General features: G+C 49.3%; 2 protein-coding genes across 4 annotated transcripts in view; one reads left to right on the top strand and one right to left on the bottom strand.

Moving 5' to 3' along the window:
- Positions 1-14,646, top strand: part of NRDE2 (NRDE-2, necessary for RNA interference, domain containing) — a 52,311-nt gene extending 37,665 nt beyond the window's left edge. The window contains exons 10-15 of one of the 3 annotated variants that reach the window (XR_005791131.1): positions 1,385-1,771; positions 2,506-3,434; positions 4,550-4,688; positions 7,519-7,590; positions 8,047-9,392; positions 10,405-14,646. Coding sequence is in view for 2 of the 3 variants with exons in the window: in XM_040477991.1 (XP_040333925.1) it covers positions 1,385-1,771; positions 2,506-3,434; positions 4,550-4,688; positions 7,519-7,590; positions 8,047-8,172 (1,653 nt within the window). In the remaining variant the exon portion in view is untranslated. Of the gene's footprint in view, positions 1-1,384; positions 1,772-2,505; positions 3,435-4,549; positions 4,689-7,518; positions 7,591-8,046 lie in introns of those variants that run through there. The other 2 variants (XM_040477991.1, XM_040477992.1) reach the window with 2 other exon arrangements.
- Positions 9,809-23,380, bottom strand: PSMC1 (proteasome 26S subunit, ATPase 1). Its single transcript, XM_040477993.1, has 11 exons — positions 23,310-23,380; positions 19,418-19,471; positions 18,053-18,149; positions 16,455-16,579; positions 16,020-16,205; positions 15,738-15,866; positions 14,817-14,913; positions 12,447-12,636; positions 11,802-11,953; positions 11,098-11,252; positions 9,809-10,156 (listed from the first exon to the last, which is right to left on the bottom strand). The coding sequence occupies exons 1-11, from the start codon at positions 23,310-23,312 to the stop codon at positions 10,022-10,024; spliced, it is 1,323 nt and encodes a 440-aa protein (XP_040333927.1). The 5' UTR covers positions 23,313-23,380; the 3' UTR covers positions 9,809-10,021.
- Between the last annotated feature and the right edge of the window lie 557 nt (positions 23,381-23,937).

Below are 23,937 nucleotides of genomic sequence, written 5' to 3'. Positions count from 1 at the left end.
ACATTAAAGGAAGAGATTCTATTTTGAGACCTGAAACTGACCCAGTTTCGTAAGACACCAACTATACTGCGTGGCTCACAGCATGTTCTAGGTACAGACCAGGGGGCGGGGAGTGTTTGCAGTGGCGAGGCTTGTTGGCTTCGGCCTGGTTTGTGGTCTGTGACCCTCACAACCTACCTGCCTTGAGGGTGGGGATTTTTGCCTGCTGCCGGGTCACAGTGCGTGGACGGTGCTTTTCTTGGGGCGAGTGCTCAGCTAATGTTCCTGGATGGTGAGTGAATATTTGAAGCCAGATCTGCTCCAGGCAGAGGAGTCAGCATGGGTGCCTGGAATGTTTGGGGTGTGGCGAATGGGGTGGCCAGACTGCAGTTAGGATCAGGAAAGTGGGGAGCTCTGCGCAGGAAGGAGGGGCTGACTTCAGGGAAACCTCCACTCCACTCTCGGATGTTTGGTGAATGGCCCATCGCCAGGCGAGTCCCTTTTCCGGCCAAAGCTGATTGTGTCGGGAGGAGTAAGGTCTTGGTGTTTGGGTTTTATGGCGCTCAGGGTCACCCTTCCAGAAGTTCGTTCTCAAGGCTCAGAATTCCAGCCATTTTCTGGAAGTTCATCTCTGGACCAAACTGCTGCTGTGAGCCGTTCCTTGTCCCTTAGCTTTTCCTCCAATCAGAGCCTGGAGTAGAACAGCTTTCTGATTAACTGACGGTTCTGACGAGTAGAACCCCAGGGCGTCCAGTTTTATTATGCTCGTGCTTTGCTTTCCTCTTTGCTGAGAACCACAGGGACCAAGCAGGTCAGCAGCGCCCTCAGACAAAGGCTGGTCTCCGTGGCCTTACCTTTTCAAGTTACTGCATGAAATCATCTGTGGACATTTGCAGTTAGCGTTCTCTCTTCTAATTGCTCTTACCTCGTGGTCCATGGCTGCTGCCTTTCCTTCCTGCCTTGCTACTTTTTATCTCCTTTTGGGCATAGTTTTCATTTCCGAAAACAATTTTGTACAAGGAAATCACCAAATAATAAAATTATTTTCTATCTCAATAAACAGTGTTAACTATCGTTAACTTAGAGTAACCACAAAAGCAAATACGTGTGCTTTCAGAAGTGAGTATGATTCTAGATTTTCTGTGAATCCATTAGGCTCCTTTGGAAGGTTTTGGCTTAAGCCTGCCAACAGTTCCCTCCAGCTCTCTGGAGCCCTGTGAGGCCTCTGACTTTTTTGTATCTTTCAGGAAACCTAGCTTTTGTCCGTTTAAAATTTAATTTGAATAATTTCGAGTCATTAGCACATCGACGTAAAAAGAGCTGTGGGGAAAGTCATGAAGCCCTGTTTGTCACAGTAGACAAACCGAGCTCCCGAGCAGGCCCCTTCATCTCGTCTCTCTTGCAGGTGCTGTTTGATGACATTGCCCAGTCTATGATCCGTCTTTCCAGCCAGGATCTTCAGTTTCAGCTGGTTGCGGCCTTTCTGCAGTTCCTGGGCGTGCCTTCTGGCCTCAGCCCTCCAGCCTCCTGCCTCTACCTGGCCATGGATGAGAACAGCATCTTCGATGACGGGCTTCATGACGAAATGCCACTGACTTTTCTCAACCTTTCCTCTTCCGGTGTCAGCTGTGTTGGCTGCTCAGACCCACTGGGCCGCCGGCGCTGGACCCGGGGTCACAATCGAGAGGGCGAGGAGTTCATCCGCAACATCTTTCACCTTGTGATGCCTTTGTTTTCAGGCCGGGAGAGGTCTCAGCTCTGCTTCTCTTGGTTACGGTACGAGATCGAGAAGGTAACTGTGGCCTCCTCCACCCCACGTGGGGGCTTCGTACATGATCACGGGGCTCTTGGTGTTCCTCGGAGCACTGGGCCACACCACCTCCTTGTTCAGGGACCCCAGAGGCCCCTGGTGTGTGGCTGCCCCTGCTGAGGGGCCGCGGGGGTGGGTAGGAGGAAGGAGGGTGCAGCTTGCCAGTGACTGGGGCCGTGTGTGTTCGCACTTCTGCTGCCAGATGTCTGGGATTATAGGAGCAGTTAGTGTGAACAGCCAGGCCTAAGCGTAAGCAGGGGTTAGAGGATTTCGGGGTTTATTAAAACAGATAAAATACGCTACTTGACCCTGCTCCTCGTATCCATTTGCTAGAAATTTGTCTAGGGGGAGCTCTTCTGCCCTCTGCCGGTCACCAGTCAGTGGTGAATCTTAACACCCACGGTTCTGACGCCTGAGCTGCCCATCCACACACCAGGTTGTATCTGTCTGATAAGATGTGGTGGCCACCTCTCACGGGAGGAGACTACTGGGGTGTACGAGCCTTGTTTATAGAGGTTTGGATGCAGTCGTGTGGGGGCGCCTGTGGCCTCGGTACCATCCTGAATTGTTTCCCAGCTCAGGGAGCCTCAGGGTTTACCAAACATGTGAGAAAGGCGGGAAGTGTCGACACCTGTGTGGCTTTCTAACACTGACGGTACAGGGGGGTTGCCGTAAAATCCCAGGGCACTCGGGAGTCCTTTTCTTCTTACTTCTAGGTCATTTGGTGTCTGCACACTAAAAACAAGAAGAGGCTAAAGTCACAGGGAAAGAACTGCAAGAAACTAGCCAAAAACCTCCTGAAGGAGCCAGAAAACCGCAACAGTTTTTGCCTCTGGAAGCAGTACGCACATCTGGAGTGGCTGCTTGGCAACACCGAGGACGCCAGGAAGGTGTTCGATGCGGCGCTCAGCATGGCGGGGGGCAGAGACCTGAGGGACCGTGAGCTGTGTGAGCTCGGCCTCCTCTACGCCGGGCTGGAGGCGGAGCTGTTGCCGGACCCGAGAGGGGCCGCCACGGCACGAGCCGTTCACGTACTGACCAGGCTGACGGAGCAGGGGCCCTGCGGGCCCTACTCTGGGCAGGCGCTGGCCGTTCACATCTTGAAAGCTCGGAAGGCGTACGAACACGCGCTGCAGGACTGTTTGGGCGACAGCTGTGTGTCCGCTCCGGCTCCCAGCGACTCCTTCGACCGCCTGACTAGCCTGGTAAAATGCTTCATGCTCTTTCAGTACTTGACCGTAGGGATCGACGCGGCCGTGCGGGTGTACGAGCAGGTGTTCGCAAAACTGAAGGGCTCTGTTCCCCCCGGGGGCTCCGGCCCGGAGGACGGTGCCCGCGCCCAGGGCCCCCACGGCGCGCTGGAGGCCGTGACGCTGATGCACACGAGCCTGCTCAGGTTCCACACGAAAGTCAGCCTTTACCCCCTGGCTCCTCTGCGACAGGCTCTCTCCGAGGCGTTAAGGTTGTACCCAGGCAACCAGGTGCTTTGGCGGGCATACGTGCAGATTCAGAGCAGGTCCCACACAGCCAGTGAGACCAGAAGATTTTTCGACGCGGTCACCAGGTCTACCAAACTCTTGGAGCCTTGGTTGTTTGCGATCGAGGCCGAGAAAATGAGGAAGAGACTGGTGGAAAGTGTTCAGAGGTGAGTATGGACATCTTGTTCGTGTGTCCACAGACCTTTGGGGCACGCCTGCCGGGTCCCCACTGCCCTGCTGGGCCCCAGGGATCCGGAAGTGAGTATGGGCCGGGGCTGGAGCGCCCGCCGTAGATGTTCCGGGTGATGGCGGATGACCTGTGGAAAGAGGAGTAAGAGCCTTGCAAGTGGCCACAGCTTTCATTAGGGGCCTTCGTGGCTGCCTCCCTAGGCCGTGCTTTTTGGGATCCTGAACCCCTTGCTTATGGCGTGTGGGCGGTGACGGTCAGGCTTTCGGCTGTCCGAGGAGCTGTGCTCTTAGCACATGGACCAAGAGCCCGGGCCTGGAGTACGACTCTGGATCCAGATCCCAATTCCTCCACTTACCAGCCGTGTGGCCTTGGGCAAGTCCAGTCACCTGTAACGGGCTCCCCTTTTGTAACGTGGGAACAGTTGAGAGCCTGCCTCTTAGGGCTGCTCGGAGGGGCCGCTGAGGTGAGTGCTGAGTCCAGAGGGAGTGGGAAAGAATTACCAGTCTCTGTTGTTGTTCCAGATGGTAATAGTATCAGGCTTAACTGTTACCTCTTGATACAGTGTTTGTGTCTGAAGGTCGGGCGGTGGTCTTGGGGACACCTTAGCTTAGGCATTATTGTTCCTTCCAGATCTTTGCTGTCGCTTCACCCTGACCTCGTAGAAGCTGGCTACTCAGAGTTGCCTCTGAACAGTGTTTCACTTCATTTTTTATTTCTTCCGTTGGGATTTTGGTCACTCTCTTTTCCTTAAATGGAAAGGACTTTCCTCCCCATAAGGTAGAATTTGCATTCTGCTGATCAGAGGGTAGGCTTTCTTTAGAAAACAGAGAGCAAGGAGTTTGCGGGTGATGTCTAGGCAGACTCTGGTGTAGAAAACACACAACCCTGGACGCTGCCTTCCTCTGGCCTCGGAGGGGCCACATCATGTCTGTACTCTGCACCCCTAGCGCCCCCACACCTGGGACAGCACCATCCCTGATACACTCTGGTCCTGCCGATGCTGCTGTCTGCCGTCACTAACGTACCTCTTCTTCCTGTGGCGCCGTGGGTGCGAGAAGTGGCCTCGGAGTTACGTGAGCCTGTGTCTTGCAGGGTAGATGGTAGAGAGGTCCACGCCACAATTCCCGAGACCGGCTTGACACATCGCATCAGAGCCCTGTTTGAAAATGCGTTGCGGAGCGACAATGGCAGCCAGTGCCCCTTACTGTGGAGGATGTACCTGAATTTTTTGGTAAGAAAATATGTAGAGTTTTTGTTTTTATGCCGAGCTTTGCTTCGTCACAAGTGAGAAGTTAGAGGCGTCCGGCCGCCACCTCCTGGCAAAGCTGGCAGGGGCTTGCTTTTGCCCTCACGCCTCCGTGGCCTCGCTTAATCCTCATGGGAACCCCGGTGACTCACGTCCGGTGTCTCAGGACTGGGCAAGAGGTCGCGGGTTGTGGATCTCTTGGAGTTGACTTTGTTGAGTCAGCAACTTGGAAGTGGTCTGAGCTTTCATTGGAAAGAGACCTTAGTTCTTTGCCATCTGTTCATAAGAGTTCCCAGATCCTGATTCTGTTCTGTCGTTAAAGGTAAGAGTCACCCTAGACTGTCGCTTTTACAACGACCTCTCCAGAGAAGCTTTGTCTCACTGAAAAGTACCGTGGTGATTGAACATGGTGCAGTGCCCTTTAATTTTGCTGCTGTGCGTGTGGGGGCTGCTGGGTGGGTCCTGGGCTTCAAGCGTCTGTGAGTCAACTTTGCCTTTGGTTCGGGACCTGGCCTCGGAACGGGCCTCATTTGCCACAACACGTCTACTGCCACGTTGCATAGCTGTTTAGAAACCTAGGCTTCTAGGCCACTTCAGTGTTTGAGCTGAAGGCTACTAAACCAAGTGATCTGTAATGAACGTTGTAGCTTTCAGAAGCAGGAGTGATCTTCCTTATCTCTGTTTCCACTGGGTAACTTACGACAAAGTTTGTGGACTTTTCCACTTGACATAGGACAGAGTCGGGTGTAAAGAGCACGTAAGTTACGGATTAGGAGAGCTCTGGGCCTCCCCCCATCTTCGCAGATCTCAGAATTCATGTGGGTGTGCCCCCCTCTCCCCCCCGACCTCTGAAAGGCCCGAGTGGCAGGGAGGACGCGTGATCCCGGGACAGCCGCCTACTGGCCCACCGGGGACAAATAGGCACTTCCTTGTGGGCGGAAGTCGGCATCAAGATGAATTACCGCAAAAGTTTGTGTGTTTTGTGACATTTAAAAAACCCCAGAGCTCAGATTCGGTATTTTGACGCCCGTGTGTGACGTGGAAACCTCCAGAAGTCCAGGTGCTGGTGTGGTGTTCACGGCGCACTCATGGTGGCGGCCTGTTAACCGGGGGTGCAGCCAAGGCAGCGGCCAGAACGGGTTCCAGGCGCACCTCCGCTCCCGTGGGTGGAGCCACAGGAGCCACTCAGCCGAAGGAGAGGAGACGCTCCCTAACATTTCCAGCGCCGTTACCACGCAAGCCTTGGTCAGCAAGTGAAAGACCTTGAAGCGTAAGAAGCGAGGGCTCACGCGTCTGCCAGTTCTAACGTCTCCCGTCTTGGTCAGTAGAGATGGGTGGTGCGAGGTGGACCGGATGTATTTTTTACAAAGATCTTCCATGAGCCAGATTCGGATTTTGGACAAAAAAAACTCTTGTTGACTTGGGAGAAAACAATGGAGCCCCTTGTGGGATTTCTCCTTCTGGAAAGGTTAGCACTGGACTGAGGGGGAGTTAGAGCTGAGTTAGAGCAGGACTTCTCACAGCTCCTGAGGCATCCAGGTAGGTTCCCAGGGCTCTGATAACCCGGGAGAAAAATCAGAATAGGGCTAGAATGCTGGGGTGCAGGCCGCGTGTGCAGGGAGAGGCTGAAGGGAGCCGGCTCCATAAGCAGGGCTGGTGCTTTGGCTGGTTGTGTCTTTGTGCCTTTCCAGGTGCGTGTGCGCACGTGCAGATTTACTCCCTTATTTTCTTTGGGAGAACGATGGAAAGAATTAGTTTGTTGTTGGCCGTGGCGAGTATGGGAGAAGAAAGGAATTGGGGAAACAGTTAACTTTTCCCACTGAGGTTTGGACTTAGGTTAAAACCTGTTTGAGGGGCGCTTCCAAATGTGCTGCTCTCCCTACACAGTAACCAGCGCTTTCCCACTGAACCTTGTTGTTTTGGCTAAAATTACAGTTTGTTTTTTTTAATTTTTTTTTTTTTTAAGTTTATCCATTTATTTGGAGAGAGCGAGGGAGCACAAGTTGGGGAGGGATAGAGAATCCCAAGCAGGCTCTGTATTGAGCATGCAGAGCCTGACGTACGACTTGAATTCACAAACTGTGGGAGATCAAGACCTGAGCTGAAGTCAGACACTTAACCAACTGAGCCACCCAGGCACCCCTCGTTCTTTTTTAAAAATTTTTAAGTGAATTCTACTCCCAACATGGTGCTCAAACTCACAGCCCCAAGATCAAGAGACGCACACACCATCGATTTAGCCAGCCAGGCGCCCCGAAACTGCCATCATTTTCAAGATTCTTTGGGTGTTTTGATCATGTACCTGCACAATTGGGAAAGAAACTAGAGTGTATAAAGCGGTCCGCTGGTGCCGTGGGCTCGATGAAGTCAGTCTTACTAACAGAAAAGGGAGCAGGGGCACCCAAGCCGGTGGTCACCGGATTGCGTTTTACCCTCCGCTGCCATTTCTTCTTTCCCATTGACTGCTAGCAGAAGTTAGAACACACTGAGAGGCCAGCATGTACGAGAGCCGTTTCGGTTCACCGCGCTGGTGCTGAGTACGTAAGCCTCCGGAGGGACCGTCGGAGTCCCGGATCCGCCCGAGCACCACACCCCTGCCCTCTGCTCCTCCACCAGCCGTGTCCTCTACAGTTCTGTGCTTGTCCCATCCTGGTGCTGCGGGTCACGGAACACACGCCATGGTGGCGGTACCAGCCCTTCCCCACGGGCTGGCCCACTGCAGCCGAGCCCCCAGGTGGATTAGTACAGGGTAGTTTCTGTAGCCCTAGACTCTCTGCTTCAAGTAATCATTTCTGTGATTTGCCCCCTGCCTCAGGTTTCCTTAGGAAACAAAGAAAGGAGCAAAGGCGTGTTCTACAAAGCACTTCAGAATTGTCCCTGGGCGAAGGTAAGTTCCAGAGCCCCGGAGATCCGCACATTCCCAGGGACCTTCCCGCCAAGCCTCGGTGCCCGCCCCTCTCCCGTGTCCTTGTGGACAGGGCCCATGCCAGACCCTTTCATCGTGCAGCTGTCCCCCGTGGAGCCTCAGCTGATGGGCGATTGATTGTTTCCTTTCCTTGCGCGTTGCTGTGGGCAAGGGGGTCTGTCATTTGCCCAAAGCTCAGCCCAGATGCTGAAAGCATTGGGGTCTGTGTCCCAAAGCCCGGTCAGGAGGTGTCAAACACAGGGACAGAGATGTCCACCTAGTCCTGACCCCACTTCGGGAAGAGAAGGCTTTGCTGGAGTTCACCCCTTCCACCCCACTTCTGTGAGTCGGGCGTCCTGCCCAGTGAGGCCGAAGGGGAGCACAGGCTGTGGGGGGCGGCGTGGGGGCAGCTGGCTAGCGCTGGACCCCTGGCCCTAGGTGCTGTACCTGGACGCCGTGGAGCACTTCCCCGAAGAGATGCAAGAGGTCCTGGACCTGATGACGGAGAAGGAGCTCCGGGTGCGCCTGCCCGTCGAGGAGCTGGCGCTTCTGCTGGAGGACTAGACCAGGAGAGAACGGGCCCTGCCTTCCGGGCCTCTCACCTGCCCTGCCCCCGACCCCCCCACCGGAGCCGGGATGCGCAGGACGGGGACGCATGTGTGTGAGCATGTGTCACGAGACCTCCGCTTTTCAGGTTTAATTCTTAGTAATTTGGGTCTGGGTTATCAGTCTTTTACCTCTTGCACATTGTTTGGATGTGTGAAGGACACAAAACCATTGTTTACATATTGTATATGTGAATGTGTGTACGTAGGGAACAATCCTGCCAAGTGAAAACTAAACCCGTGGCTCGTGTGCGGGAGGTCTGTTCCACTCCTCTGCCCGGCCGTGAACGTTCCCCACTGGCACCCTTGGTGGCCCTGCCGTCGTGGTAGGAAAGGTCTGGTTTCTGAGCACTCGGACCTCTCCCCGCAGCTGGTGAGGAGAGCAGCTTTTGCCCTTAAGAGCCGTTTAAAACTTGGTGTTCTGGCCTCTCTCCCGTTTTAAGTTTCTCATTATTTGCTAGGCTCTTGATGCCACCTCCCTTCTGTGGACCAGGAGCATCACCTGGGGGCTTGTTAGAGATGCAGCCTCCGGGCCCACCTCAGCCCTTCTGAGTCAGGGCCTGCACTTGAACAGGACCCCCTGGGGACTTAGGTGCACCAAGTGTGGGGGGCACTGCCCAAAGGACCCCTGCGGCAGGGGAGTGTGCAGGCGGCCATCTGAGAAGTGCAGAGTGGAGCCAGCGCCTTTCCACCAAACCCACCCCTGCCTGGGGGCTGTGACACAGGGGCCCAGACCCAGACCTGCCAGGCCACATTCTTGTTTTGATTTCTGAGGGTATGAATGGAACGAAACGTAAATATCCACATTCAGACCACTTTCTTCTGAAAAGGACACGCCTTGTAGTCATTAAGGACACTGAACTGGGAGGAAATTGCTCTACCTTCCCTGAGGTCCTGCTCTAAGAGAAACGCGGACTGCTGCTGACTCTATCCTGAGCTCTAGAATGGCTGAAGTTGTATTTCTTTGGCATCTCATCCAGAGAAGCCCGTGTCGTGGAAGAGAATCTTGCCTAGAAACCAGCGGACACTGGTTGGGGAGAAGGGCGGCGGGTCAGGGCACCCGAGGAAGGTGGCTGGCCAGCCAAGTGGACGCTTGCCTCGATCTGCCCCGCTTCCTTCGCGGCTTCAAGACTGAACTGTTCAAGAGAGGGGAGAAGTGCCGGAAATGGATGAAGAAAGGTAAGGGGGAGCTCTAACAGGTTTTGAGAACCCTTGAGGGGGGTTAGGTTTCTGAACCTAAGAACGAGCAGGCAGGGCAGATTCCTGTTGGGAACCTTGCTTAGCAACGCCAATACCTTCCTGCCCAAAGGATGCTAGAACCCTCATGCTCCACAGACCTTCCAGAAGGGAAAGCTGAGTTTCCTTCTGAAGCCAGAACCACACAGTCGGCCTCTGTTGCTTAAACAGCAGACACCGCTGGCTTTGTGGCTGCTGTTGTCCAGCCCTGCCGCCGGCTCTGGGGAGGAGAGCAGGGCAGGAGGTGTTCAGGTCTACACTCCTGGCCGTCACCCAGAAGCCTCCCTAACGCCTTGGTCCACCTAATGCCGGACCAGCTGCTGAGCGGCTGGCATGGAGGCTCCAGAAACGGGACAAACTGAGGAGGCGCTCACTTTATTGGGGGGAGAGCACTGCACGTGGCCAACACATGAAGGCAGCCTGGCGGGCACCCTACACACCGCGTTCAAAAAGGGACACGGGAGGTTTTGCTAAGAAAGACCAATGGGAACGTGGGTTCCTCTGGGCGGCTTCCCAGCCTCATCCCTCGGAGGAGTCGGGACACCCCGTTTCCTTGAAGGCAGATGTGGTCACTACAAGTAGAGCCCTTCAGGGGTGCCTTCTTGTTTTTTATAAAGAACGTTTTCTTTCGATTTTTTGAAGTCTTCATTTGTTACTTTCATTCTGCGTTCTCTCAAGGCCATCAAACCAGCTTCTGTACAGATCGCCTGTGAGAAAGAACAAACAGTATGTTCAGAAAATGAAATACTTTGTGTTCTAATGATTCCGAGAGCTACTTTGAAATAAGGTGTAAGACGCCCACACTAAAACTCCCTCAACCATTTGGGAAAAGATGAGATCTTGTGAATGTCTGAAGCCTTCTAATGAGTGGCTCTGAGGAGGAGGACTGGCTCGGGGTCTACCCGGCGGAGTGGCTTGGGAGGGAAACTCTACCAACGCCCCACCGTTGTTACAGGGAGCCACGTTCCCGGGCCACAGATGCCGTTACACCTGGAAACTTCGCGGCAACAGAGCACACGTACAGTTCACCTACCTACACTGAGGAGAGAGCATGCGTTCTGGCTAAATGGAAATCTCCCCATTTACTGCATTTATTGTCTCGCAACACTTGCCAAAAGTAAAACAACCCACGCAACATGATGTGATAAAACCACAATCTCAGCACTAAGTTTCTATCTGGTTGTGACCCTCAGGATATTTCAAATGGTTCAGCAAAAAAAGAAAGTGAACAGAATGATAAAGCAAAGAGGTAAAACGGTAACACTTGGTGAACTGAGGTGATGGGTATGTGGGCATTTACTATTGTTGCAACTTTTCTGAAGACTTCAAATTTCCTAAAATACAAAGTTGGTGCAAAATTTAAAAACGCTCTTTAAATTGAAGTTACCGACAAAGACACTAACCTAGTTCTACAGATGCCAACGATACACAGTTCAGTGCAGGCACCGGCGTGAAAAGGCCCCACATGCGCCGTCCCTACCTGACCTTGGCACTTACCCCTACCTGACAGAAACCCAGGTCCTCACATACAAAGCAGGCTGGACGCACACTCAGTGCTGCCGAGCCTCGCCCTAATTCTGGTCATCTGGGAAGAAATGTCCTCACGCACACACACAACCAAGAGGTACAGTCCAGCCCAGGTTCTCACCTTGATGTCGGCCCCAGAGAGGTCATCTTTAGCCATGATCAAGTCGTCCAGGGTCACATCATCGGCCAGCGTCATCCTGCTTGTGTGGATCTGAAAGATGCGCCTCTTGGTCTTTTCATCGGGCAGGGGGAACTCAATTTTCCTGTCAATGCGGCCTGCGGGTATAAAAGGTTTCCAGTCACACCCCTGTGGCTCCCCCCAGGCTCCGCTGTGGCTCGGGAAGCCTGTCTCCTCAGACCTGCAGTTTCAGGGGGAAACTTCCCTTGTGGGAAGGGTCCAAATCTTGAAAAGTGAACACTGCTCTCTGTAAATATCCACATTTGAATTCATCCCGTTTAAAAGAAATCCTCTCTCCTCTGGTGCCTTCAGAAACACACAAACTAGCTACTGCTGCTTTTGGTGCTACCCGAATGCGAAATTAACTGGAGCTACCATAGGAGCTATTTCTTCAGAAAAAAGAATATTCATTACGGGAAAGAGAAACGGTCACAACTTAAGACTGCGATGAAAAGGGCCACGCTACACCTACTACATGATGCTCTTAGCCATTACCTCAGTGGAACACAGCTTTTGGGAAGTTATTCTACCCTTCAATAACGTATTTGCCTTGATGTGTATCACTTTTAAATCCCCTGAAAGTGCACTTAAACACGAACACATATAAACACACTCATTCTCCGTGATGGGACAAAAGCAAATCTGACCTGGTCTGATAAGTGCTGGATCCAAAGTTTCTATTCGGTTTGTGGCCATAATAACTTTCACGTCACCCCTTGAATCAAATCCATCCAACTGGTTCAACAGTTCCAACATTGTTCGCTGGATTTCTCTTTCACCACCGGAATTTGAATCGTATCTTTGAAAAAAAAGAGAAGGGATGAAAACCGAACTGATCTGCTGAAGGGGAATTATAAAAACACCTCTGATGCCTCAATTCTAGCAACAAAATCAGCACAGCCTCCCAACCACCACATAATCTTACTTAAACTGTAGATGTTTTGTGCCTGAGATGGCATCATTAATTCAGATTGCATGTTTGGTATCTGAGCCCCCGACCCAACCATGAGCTCCTGGAAAGCCTTGTGACAATGGCTGTGTCCCCAGAGTGCAGATGATGCCTGGCTCAGAGTGGAAACTCAAGGCATGGCTGCACACTAATCTCCAGATGGTCACGACTCCCGGGTGGTTGTCACCTGGCACCCCGGAGCAGAGCCTAAAGCGTCCACAGCCGCGTACAGAAGGAGCCGAGGCAAACCCATGTGCAGGCCATGCAGGCAGTGCTCCGTGATCATTCTCAGACAAGAGCTACAAGGTCTTTACCTCTAAATGACACAAAGAGAAAAATGTACCTTTTTGTTCCGATGGCATCAATTTCATCAATAAACACGATGGATGGCGCGTGTTCTTCTGCAACTCGAAATAACTCCCGAACGAGTTTGGGCCCATCACCTAGGTACTTCTGAATAAGTTCAGAGCCAACCACTCTTAGGAAAGTGGCTGAGGTTTGGTTTGCTACTGCTTTGGCTAATAAGGTTTTACCTATTTTAGGTTAGAAAAAGAAAGACAAAGTGAAAAAACCCTCAAGTGCTGTCTTAACTTGAAAACCCTGTCACTACCACCTAAAACGGGCAGATCCCTCTGATGAAAAGGCATGCCGCCATTCCAGTGTCTTGACATTATGTTCTCCAAGGCAGATAAGAGGAAATTCAGAACGTTCTGATTATTTTTAACCATCTTCCTAAAGTCATCATCATAGTGTCAGAAAATACACTTTATTGGGTTATTCGAACTTGCATAGAAGTTGCAAGTTATTAACCCGATGCATGCCACCAGGGTTTGAGATCCAAACTCTACTCTGAAACAATCAGTGATGGAAAAACGGCCTGAGAACCCTAGGTCTGACCTAAGGAAACACTCTTTAGCACCAGGCCTGCAGCCCCCGGGGCCACCCGAGGAGTCGTGGCTGTGCTGGCTGGGCTTCCCCGAGGCTCAGCTGAGACAGGGCCAGCTCCCAGTGAAACCCACAAATGATAGTTCAGACTTTTCTCAGTCTCTGTTGTGTCCTTGTGAGGAACTTCCTCTCACCAATCTCAGGGAAGATCTCAAACATTTCCAGTCCTGCCCCGTTCCTTGAGATTTCTATTTCAGGTCAAAACCAAGAGATCTGGCAGCCATTTTGTGAACTTTAGGGCTGGAAGACCTTGGCCCCTTTGATGGTGAGTGAGGACAGGGGCACAGGGCCAAGCAGGAGCATCAGGACACGGTGACAGTTAGAGCAGGGCTGGTAAAGGACCAACCTTAGGCCCGCGGGGGAAGGGGAGGAGGCTGCCGGGGAGTAACACGGAAGACTTAGTTCAAGTGGGAAGAAGGACGAGGCGCTAAGCTTTACTACAAGATGTGGCCACGACATCCTTGTGGTGAGACAGACAGAGGGCTGGGTATGAAGGCTTAAAGTGTGGAGACTCCCCGAGAGAATCGACTAGGGCTGGTGAACAGAAGACAAAAAGGACCTTTCTAAGTGGGTGGCATCTTTCAGTCCAGAAACGGCCAAGGCCAGCTGCTGTGGCACTGCAGTAGCCAGAGGGCTCACAGAACTGGCTTCTTCCTCCTCCTGTCAGGCCCACCACCCTGTGCTTCACCCCAGCTCCTCAGATCGGTCCCCAGCAGTGCACATGCACCAAAGGAGGCCTCTCTTCCAGCCTCAGCCCTGTTGCCAGCTCACTCCCAGAGCGACCGCGGCCTTGGGCTAGTGGTCACTGGCCTCTCTGATACTTGATTTCCTGGGCTGTAAGAGGACAGGCTGCAGAAGCTCCATGCCTCTGGAGCTCATCTCCACTTGTCTCCCAGTCCCTCCACTGTGGGCAGTCCCCAGTCCTCTCAGGATCCTCCTGGGAACGTGGTTTCAATTCACTCAAATAACTGTGCTTCCTCTGGAATTTACACAGCGATGTACTAAGTCCTGGACTGTACAATTTACTCAGGTCAACTAGTCGCACGGTGAACCAAATATATGTGTTTTTATCTTCATCTACGTATACAGTATTATATTCATTCAGTACCAATGGACCAGAGAATGAACTTAATCTGAACAGCACAGAATAGGTTTTAAATCAGCGGTTCTCCACCATGGTTCTGATGTCTGGCCACACACTCCAGATGCAGATCAGGATTTTCAGGGTGGGACCAAATACTGGTATTTTTTAAAGCTCCAGGGTGATCCTAGTGTACAGCCAAGGTTGAGCATCCTGGTTTATTTCCTGTCTTATAAAGTATATTTAATAGACTCACACTAATCTTGAATCATAAATACTTGAAAGCCTTATGTTTTACAGCATGTAAATGAGGTATACAAGAGGAGTTCTAAGAAACTGTAAATGCATTCACACTGAGCAGGCATTTGGGGTGGGGGCTGCCTACTGGTGTTCGTTTTTTGTTGCAATTCCTACTACTGTTTTTAACACATTAAGTCTGTTAAGTCTACAATTTCAAGTCTAAGATAATTCAGTTTCTAAGCATCTACTATACAGATAAATATACTTTTGTGTAATAGGTATGTTTCTGTATTTATTCCAAAAACGTCCAAAATGCCGCTTAGAGAACTTTGTTTTAAACTAAGGAATTGTGGCATCATTACTCAAGAATTAATTATAACAAGCTAATACTGCAGCTCAGGAGATCAGCTGAGTGCCCAGAGAGTGTCAAACACGGAGCATACGTACCTGTGCCAGGTGGTCCATAGAGAATGACCCCTTTTGGGGGCTTTATACCCATCTCTTCATAATATTCAGGATGAGTGAGAGGAAGCTCCACAGATTCCTACAGAAAACAAACACTGGTAAAAATAAAACGCTTTCCTACTAAAATTACCAGATCCATTAACCGGCGTCAAGAATGTAGCTCACTTTCAACAAAAATAAGCTAAAACCTCACTTACTACTGTTAGAGACACTGTGGGTGACTTCCTCTAGCAGCAAGGACACATTGAAGAGGACCTCTGTCCCGCCTGAGCTGCCGCCCCCTGCCTATTGCTCCCAATTTCCCTCTAACTTTCCAGAAGCCAGCCTTGAGCAACATTTAATAAGCTCTTCCTGAGCAAAAGAACTTCAAGTGAAAATACACCCTTTCCATTTAAACTACAGACAGGAGCTAGGATGATTTTCTGATTGCTGTTACACCAACGGACACACTGGCTAGAGATCGAGCTGTCTGAGAGGTGCCGGGTGGAGACCGGGGACAGCTGTGCACGACCTCCCGACAGACAAGACGCCGTGCAGGTGGCTGGCCCACAGCCAACCTGAATGACCACTGCACTTCCCCCGACTCACACTGTCCCCACATCACTGGAGGTTTCCAGATGGCCACAGCTGAAGTTAACACAGATGGAAACATTATATATTCACACACACAATAAACGCTGCATATAAAAAGGATTAAGCTGCAGCTGCTGAAGCAACAATCACCCAATTTATTTCCATTACCTAACTCGGTATTAACAACTACAAAAGAGCACACTGGCAAGCTCTGTTACTGTTTGATCAGTACAGAAAAAACAAAATATGCAAAATAACTCTAAGCACCCTAAATGAGGCAGCAGTAAGAAATCTAAAGTCTAAAAACCCAGAGCCGGTGCCTAGACCTACCTTAATTTCCTGGATTTGGTTGTCCAACCCCCCAATATCAGCATAGGTTTCCTGGGGGGCCTTTTCTACTTTCATCACCGTGACCAAGGGATCCGTGTCATCCATGAGCACCCCTATGACGGCATGTACCTACAGAGAACGTTAAGTTTTACTGCAGGGACGTGAGGTTTACACAATCCATTTACAACAGTGCAATGCCATTCACCAGAACGGCACGAATAGGCGGATCTGAGAGGAAGGAGAAAGCATCCCTAATTCGGGGCTTCGAGACTGGCAACTTGCCTTGTGGTTGAGCAGGACTGAACAGCCTGGCTCCAGCAGGTCCTTGTCTACAAAGGAGAGAATGCTGACGTAGTGTTCTGAGCCCACAGACGTGGACACGATGGCATGATTGTCATCAATGATCTCTTCCAATGTTCCTACTGACATCGGGGTCCCCCTCAGATCATCCACCTTTGATCTCTCCTCCTATGTAAGAGTATGCCACGAAGGAAAAGCGGGTTAGACCTAAAAAGTAGACAATGCTGACAGTTTTACTAGAGTTACTAGATTTTACTACGTTTACAAAGCAGGTGGTGCTTTTAAAAGGCAGCTAATTTATGATTCATAAGAGCCTGCACAGGTCAACTGCTTGAATTTCACTTATTCACTGAATTCTATTTAATAACTAAAACCGTCAATTTGTAAAATCAAAGTTACAGTAATTTCTCAGTTTACCTCTTGCTTTTCTTCTAAAGGCTTCATTTGTTCCTGATTTCTAATGAATTCTTCCTCCATGAGAAGATAGTCTTTAATTCTCTCTAACTTCAGTAATTTTAAGCGGCACTGAGTGTGAGGTGTCACTGTAATTAAAAAAGTTTTATTGTATGTGGAGCTTGACATTCGCAATGAATTAAGTCCATTCATAAGAAAAAAAGGTTAAGACTTAAAATAAGCTAATAAGCAGGTGCCTAAATGCAAAGGGAAGAGAGACTTTGGCAGTTCTAAGTAAGCAGGTAAAAACGGGACGAGTTCCATGACCAGACAGCTAATACAAAATGACATACACTAAGTGAACTGTCTCTATATATAAGAAAAGAACTCAAGGAGCCAAAAGATAGTTTGCTTTGGTGTTTTATTCCCCATAGGTGCTAATAAGAATAGCTACAAGTGCTGTTCAGTCAGAATACATGCTGCATGCTAGCTAGAACAAAAGCATCCACTTGTAGGAGGACCGTGAGATATCAGTGGTATTAACATAGGTGGCAAACATTTTTTCCACACTCTTCTGCGTTCTTTTGGCTTGAAGTCCCCTGCTGCACAGGAATTTTAGCATATATAGACAAAAATGCCAATCTTTTCTTTTGTGGTTCCTAGGTTTCCTCAAAATGTCTCTCCTTCCCTGAGGTTAAATATATTCCTGAATTTTTGTTCATTTACTTATTTTCACATCTGTACTACATCTGGCAAAAAGGGATCTAATTTCATTTTCCCTCAAGAGCAAATAAAATACGCCAGCCATTTATGTTAATACTTCATCCTCTTCCCACAGAACTCAGACATCACCTTATCATATAGTAATGACCCATGTAACGTGACTTCCTATGCTTTTCTGGCAATCTGAGGACCTCGTCTTTACCGATACCATTTTGACTCATTATTCATTTTTTCAAATTGTCGGATTCCTTTCATTCTTAACCAACCAACATTTAAAAAATTATTTCATCTCAGCAGGAAGACTTGTTTAGATGGGGATGGGAGGGCTTTGTAAGCCGAAGCGATGAGAAAAAGGCAGCCACGGGAAGGAGAGGGGGGAAGAATGTTTTTAAGCAAAGGGCAAAAGCCCTAATGTGGGTAAGAGTCAAAGAACACAAGGCAGGGCCGTGTGAACGACAGCAAGGGGAGTGACGGGCTGAGGACAGAGAGGTGGGCTGGGTCAGGTCACCTGATCTGAATCTCAGTCTATGTTCAGTATGAAGCCACTGAAAAAGCTGGTGTTCAGGAATCCCAAGACGGACATTCCAACACAGTGGCGTTCCATTTCTTTGGGGAATAAGCGTGTTTTCTAAGTTACTGAAGCTCAATCTGACTTTTCTAATCTCAAACTACACTCTTCATACCTCAGAGGAGCTGGCTGTTTAAGCGAGACATGGTTGTATACCGTCGGCACACTGCTAACACCAAAGCACAGCTCTTACCGCAGCCCAGAGGAGGGCCACACCCGCGAGCAGAGCTGCAGCCACCCCGTTTCCTGACTCCGCATTCCGACCTCTACGCTACACACACAGACGGCTCTCGGCTCTCGTGGAACCGACACAGCAGGGAGGAACCATTACCCAGTGGCAGCTTGCTGGCAGCATCCGGTCCCTTTGTTTTCTTCTTCTTTTTCCCCACTCTGGTTGGTACAGGAGGTTCGTACTTCTTTTTCTTGTCCTTGAATTTTTAGAACAGCAGGAAAAAACAGAAACCATACCAATCCTATCAAAACACAAACTTCTGTAGGGCCATCATCTATTTCTCGGGGCTGTAATTTCCCTTATCTTTCAGAATGCTATTAAAAACTCCTTTTACAAATAAAGCTAGGTTTACACTTCTGCAATTGGTGAATGTAACTGATCTTTTTACTTTTTTATTTTTAAAAGTTTATTTATTTTGAGGGAGTCCATATCAGAGGCAGAGAGGGAGAGAGAGGGAGAGAGAGAGGGAGAGAGAAGAGAGAGAAAGGGAACCCCAAGCAGGCTCTCTACTGTGAGGGCGGAGCCTGATGTAGGGTTCAGTCTCACGGACTGTGAGATCATGACCCGAGCTGAAATCAAGAGTCAGACGCTTAACTGACACCTCTTGATCTTTCTTTTCACAATACACAATGATAGACTATTCAATAAGGACTAGAGGTCAGAATTCAGAATTATATACCAAAAGTTTGAGCTGAAATAATGAGACAATTCTTCTTCACATCTGAGGATATTAAACACTAATTTACTGGCAATTTATTTTAACACTCTGTAGTGTTATTTTACACATTTAAAAATCATTAATTCAGGGTGGGGGGCCTGAGTGGTTCAGTTGGTTAAACAAGCATTCGACTCTTGGTTTTGGCTCAGGTCACGATCTCACGGTTTGCGGGTTTGAGGCCTGTGTCACGCTCTATGCTGCTGGTACGAAGCCTGCCTGGGATTCTATCTCCCTTTCTCTCTGCCTGTCCTACAACCACACTCCCTCTCAAAATAAATTAAAAAAAAAAATCATTAGTTCAGGGCACCTGGGTGGCTCAGTCATTTGAGCATCTGACTCTTGATTTCGGCTCAGATCATGATCCCAGTGTCGTGGGATCAAGTCCTGTGTCGGGCTCTGTACTGAGTGTGGAGCCTGCTTAAGATTCTCATTCTCATTCTCTCTCTCTCTCTCTCTCTCTCTCTCTCCCCCCTCACCTCTCCTCTCCTCCCACTCACCCCCTTTCTCTCTCTAAAATGAAACTAAAAATAAAAATCATTAATTCGTAATTACTTACTTGACAGGTCAACAATCTTCTACAACATGAAATGGATACTGTATGTGAGGCCAGGCTGGTTAAAAAACTACAGGATTACTTATTTTGCATTTTGACACTCACGAGTCCCCAAAGAACTTCTCAGCTGAGAGCCAAGATATGTTGCACAAGATATGTTTACTCACATCACAGACGCATCTGGCTTATTTACCTTGTCATCCTTCTTGCCACCTCCAGGGCCATGACCACCACTCTGACTTTGACCCTGAAAAAAGAAATCAGAGGTAGAAATTCAGAATGCGATCACTTCAAAAGAACATCCTTATATTCCCATGATTCCATGACACCATTTAACATTTCTGGACTTAAGATGTACCTTGCAGTCAACATGTACATTTAGCATCGTAGAAATTTCTTTTCTTCCTGAAAAGCTGTTAGTGGATCAATGGTGTGCCCTGCAACTGTTTGCATCTTAAATCAAGGACAAGTCTACTAAGAAACTGATGTATCATAATGAGGCTGGGATTCTAAGACCACCCCTTTTTTGAGGGGAAGTAGAGCTTGACATTCTTTAATATAAATATAAAACTACTTGAGCGAGTATATTTCATGAAATTAGGCCATCAAAGCTAAGTCATTTTACCTATTTAACAATCATTTATCAATCGTCTACTCCTTACTAAGATCACACCAAGACCCAGGAGACTTTCCTTTCAAAAGCAACTTACATACCTCCCATCTCTAAAGCCTGGGGCTCTCAGTCAGGTCTTTCTTCCCAACCTGAAAAGCTAAATCACCTTAAGGTATCAAGAACTCAAGTGTATTAATACACTCGTGGGATTTGGGGATTTTAAAACAGACCCCTCGGCTACAAGGGATGCCTTAATAAAGAACAGTATCTCAAAGCTGGTGGCATTTTAAACAATAGTGAACTTACTTGAATAGAGGAGCCCTCAGTCCCCTCAAATCACTTCCACGTAAGCACCTCTAAATTAATACACCACCAGTTTAATTATCAAGACAGAACAATGTATCATTGTTACCTAGAAGAGTTAGGGTCAAATATAGTTCCCCACCTGCAGGATTCTTAAAATTCTGTGCTTTATTCTGAAGAAGGTAATTGCAGGCTCTGAAAAACCGTGGTTCCCAGAGTTAGTTATACCGCAGTAGGCTGTCCAAAGTACAGGCCTTTAATACTTCCACCTCCTAAAGAAATGTGCTGTTGGCTGGGGCAGCTAATGTTTGTGGGGTGCTTACTATGTGCCCAAGTCTGTACCAGACATTTTCCTTTACTACTTCATTAATTCCACACCACCCTTCAAGGTAGGGTTTATCATTCCCAGTTTTTAGACGAGGAACTGCGATGAGCCTAAGAACATGGGCTATGGAATCAGATGCATCTAGCTTTAAACTCCATCACACAGGTCACCTCCCTGAGCCTCAGCATTCTTAACCAGAAAGTGGGGATGATTCTAGCTCCCCTTACTGAAGATGAGGTAAGGCACATAAACCACTCAGCATGTGCATGACTCACAGTAACTCCTCAGCAATACAATATCACCAGTGAACAAGAAAACATTAGGGTCAGGATTTTAATTACCAGCCTGGTTACAAAATCTGGGCTCTGAAATAAATCTATCTGGTTCAGTTCTTCACTCTCATTTAACCCATCTCTGTTTTTATCCAGAACTCTGACCTCCCACTCACTTTCCCACAGCATTTTCTCCCCTCACCAATCCAGCTATTCCTTTGTAAAACAAGGAGCTGATCCTTTAATTTTCCTCAAAAACCTTCAGCTGCTCCCCAGCATTTATGGTGTAATGTCCAAACTCTAGAGTGGCAGACGTGGCCCCTGCCACACTGGCTGCAGCTAACCTTTCCCAGGTTCATCTACCACTCGTGATCCCGCAAGTCTGGCCCCACAGGAGGGCATCTTCCTGTACAGGTCATAAACCTCTTCATTTCTGGGGCATTTTACAAGATGTTTCTCAGTCTCAAATAACAATAACAAATATACCCATTTCAAGCCCTTACTCTATGCCAAACAGTGTGCATTCTCAGGGTATCATCTAGTTTACTTCTTACAGACTCTATGAAATTGGCACAATCATAACCCCTGGTTTACAGATACGGAAACCAAGGCCCAGAGATGTTAAGTGACTTGCCTATTCTCACAAAGCTTGTCAGCGATGTAGCCAGGAATCACGAAGGTCTACTGGACACCAATATCTTCCTGCATGGCCTCTAGCAAAGACTGGCAGGGTTTGTGCAATAGCACAGCCACTTAATGTGTCTCTGTTTCCTCCTTGGTAAAGTGAGGATGATAATAATTACTGTAAGGATAAGAAGAAAATGCTGGAATATAACCCTATGTCTATTGCAGCATTATTTACAGTAGCCAAGATATGGAAGCAACCTAAGGGTCCATCAATAAATGAATGGATAAAGACGGTGAGGTGTGTAAATGCACACAAACACAATGGACATTACTCAGCCATTAAAAAAAAAAGATCTTTCCATCTGTGACATTAACGGACCCAGAGGGTATTAAGTTAAATGAAGTCAGACAGAGAAAGACAAACAACACGATTTCACTTGTATGTGGCATCAAAAAACAAAGCAGAAACAGATCCATAAACAGAGAACTGGTGGCTGCCGGAGGAAAGGGACAGTGGGTGATGGGGAATGGAAGGCACAGGCTTCCAGTTATAAAAGGTATAAATCCTGGGGGTAAAAGGTACGGCACATAAAGCACATAAATATACAGACAGTGGCACTGGGATAGCACTGCACTGTAAAGGGACAGATGGCAGCTACAGTGAGAGCACAGCAGAGGACAGACTCGTCCAATCACTGGGTTGTCCACCTGAAACTAATTTAACACTGTGCCAGCTCTACTTCAATAACAATAACAGTGACAAGGACAATAATGCTGGAAAAGTACCTAGCACATGCTTAGAACATTACCCCCGAAGTCCTTACAAGACCTAGAAGACTATGTGGTCGGCATTCTTGATGTTCAGGATACAGGCTGAACACACTGCCATCTCAGGCCCTTTGCGCTTAACTATTCCTTCTGCCTGGAGCCCCTTCCCCTCAGATGTCTGCATAGGCTACTCTCATTTTGTTTAGACCCCTGCTCAAATCTCACCTCCTCAGAGGGGCCTTTGCTAACACCCTATGTAAAATAGCCATCCCATCCCTTTCTATAAACAGCCATATAGCACTGGCCACCCACCCATCTCTCTCCCGTTCCCTGCCATCATATTGCAAGTCTGCTTTTCGGTGTGTGTGTGTGTGTGTGTGTGTTCGCCTTGTCTAGAATGTAAGCTCCATGAAGTGTGTGTGTGTGTGTGTGTGTGTTCGCCTTGTCTAGAACGCTTTTCGGTGTGTGTGTGTGTGTGTGTGTGTGTGTGTGTGTTCGCCTTGTCTAGAATGTAAGCTCCATGAAGGCAGAGACTTCGCCAATCACGCTCACCTCTCGCGCCCTCACCGCTTTGAGCAGAACTTGGCCAAAAAAAAAAAAGTTGCAGGTGCTCAATAAACACCTGCCTACTGAACTAACGAACAACTGCTAGCGGGAGATTCCCCTCCGAGGTGCACCAGTCACAAAGACGTCAGTCTTGAATGCCTCCCCCAAGTGCCCCCACTCCCCGCGGTCGTCCACCGCCGCGCTCTCCCCTCCTCGGCCGGAACGAATCCCTCCCTCTTCTGCGGTCGCGCAGCCCTTCACCTGAGCGGCTCAGAAAGCACGGGTCCCAGGTGCTCAGGGAGGCTCCCGCCGGAACTCCCCGCGCCGGTCAGCGGGGCCCCGGGCGACGGAGGAGCAAAGCGGGGCGCCCTGACCCGCTCCGCCGCCCCACTAGCAGCCCTCCCGGGGGACCCTGCGCGCCAGGGGCCCCAGGAACCCCGGTCCGGGCCCGCTGGTCGGCCCCGGCGGACCTCAGCACTGTCTCCGGGAGCCCCCGACCCCCGAGGAGAGCGGGCCGGCGGGCAGGAAGGCGGGCGGGTCGAGTGCCTCGGGGAGCCACCTCGCCCTCTCGTCTCGGGTCGCTTCGACCCCGTCGCACCGCCACCACCCGCCGAAACCCTTAGTCACTCACCATCTTGCTCCGGCCGCTTAAACCACCGCTACCGGATATGCATCTGCCAAGGCGGCCGACAGAAGCGGAAGTTGCCTAGTGACGCTACGGAAGCCGAGAGGAGCCAAATCCCTCCCTGACGGAGTCGCTCTCCAAGGGCTTGGTGGGGCAGCGAAGTATCTTAGAAGCAAAACGTGAATCTTGTAAAATATTTGAAAAAAAATTTTAAATCGAAGTTGTTAGGCTGTTGTCAACAGTTTAAGACGACGACGTAGACTTTGAAAGAAGTAAGACAGTTGTGAAAATATAAAATATTTAAAATCTGCAAAAATCTTAACTGAGAAGAATTTCACGTGTTGCTCCAAGAACTGGAATGGAATTATAACGGCGAAGGTGACATAAACTTTCGGATCAACATTTAAGCTATTATTTGGGCTCTGGAATAGACGTGATCATCTGAGAGTATTTCCTTGTCTAATGAGTTACCTGGATGCGTTTTCTTTTTTCCTTTGATGCTTTGTGGCTTGTGATGATGTCACATGTTGTCTTAAAATAACTAGTCTTGCACCTGGTTGGTAACGTTGATCATTTATTACACCCACCAGGACATTAGAAAGATAGCAAGCATCCCTTTGGCCTCTGGAAACTT

This window comes from Herpailurus yagouaroundi, unplaced genomic scaffold, assembly GCF_014898765.1.
Source record: "Herpailurus yagouaroundi ecotype Mexico unplaced genomic scaffold, PumYag 141, whole genome shotgun sequence".
Lineage (NCBI taxonomy): Eukaryota > Metazoa > Chordata > Mammalia > Carnivora > Felidae > Herpailurus > Herpailurus yagouaroundi.
This window is presented reverse-complemented; position numbering and strand designations above follow the sequence as displayed.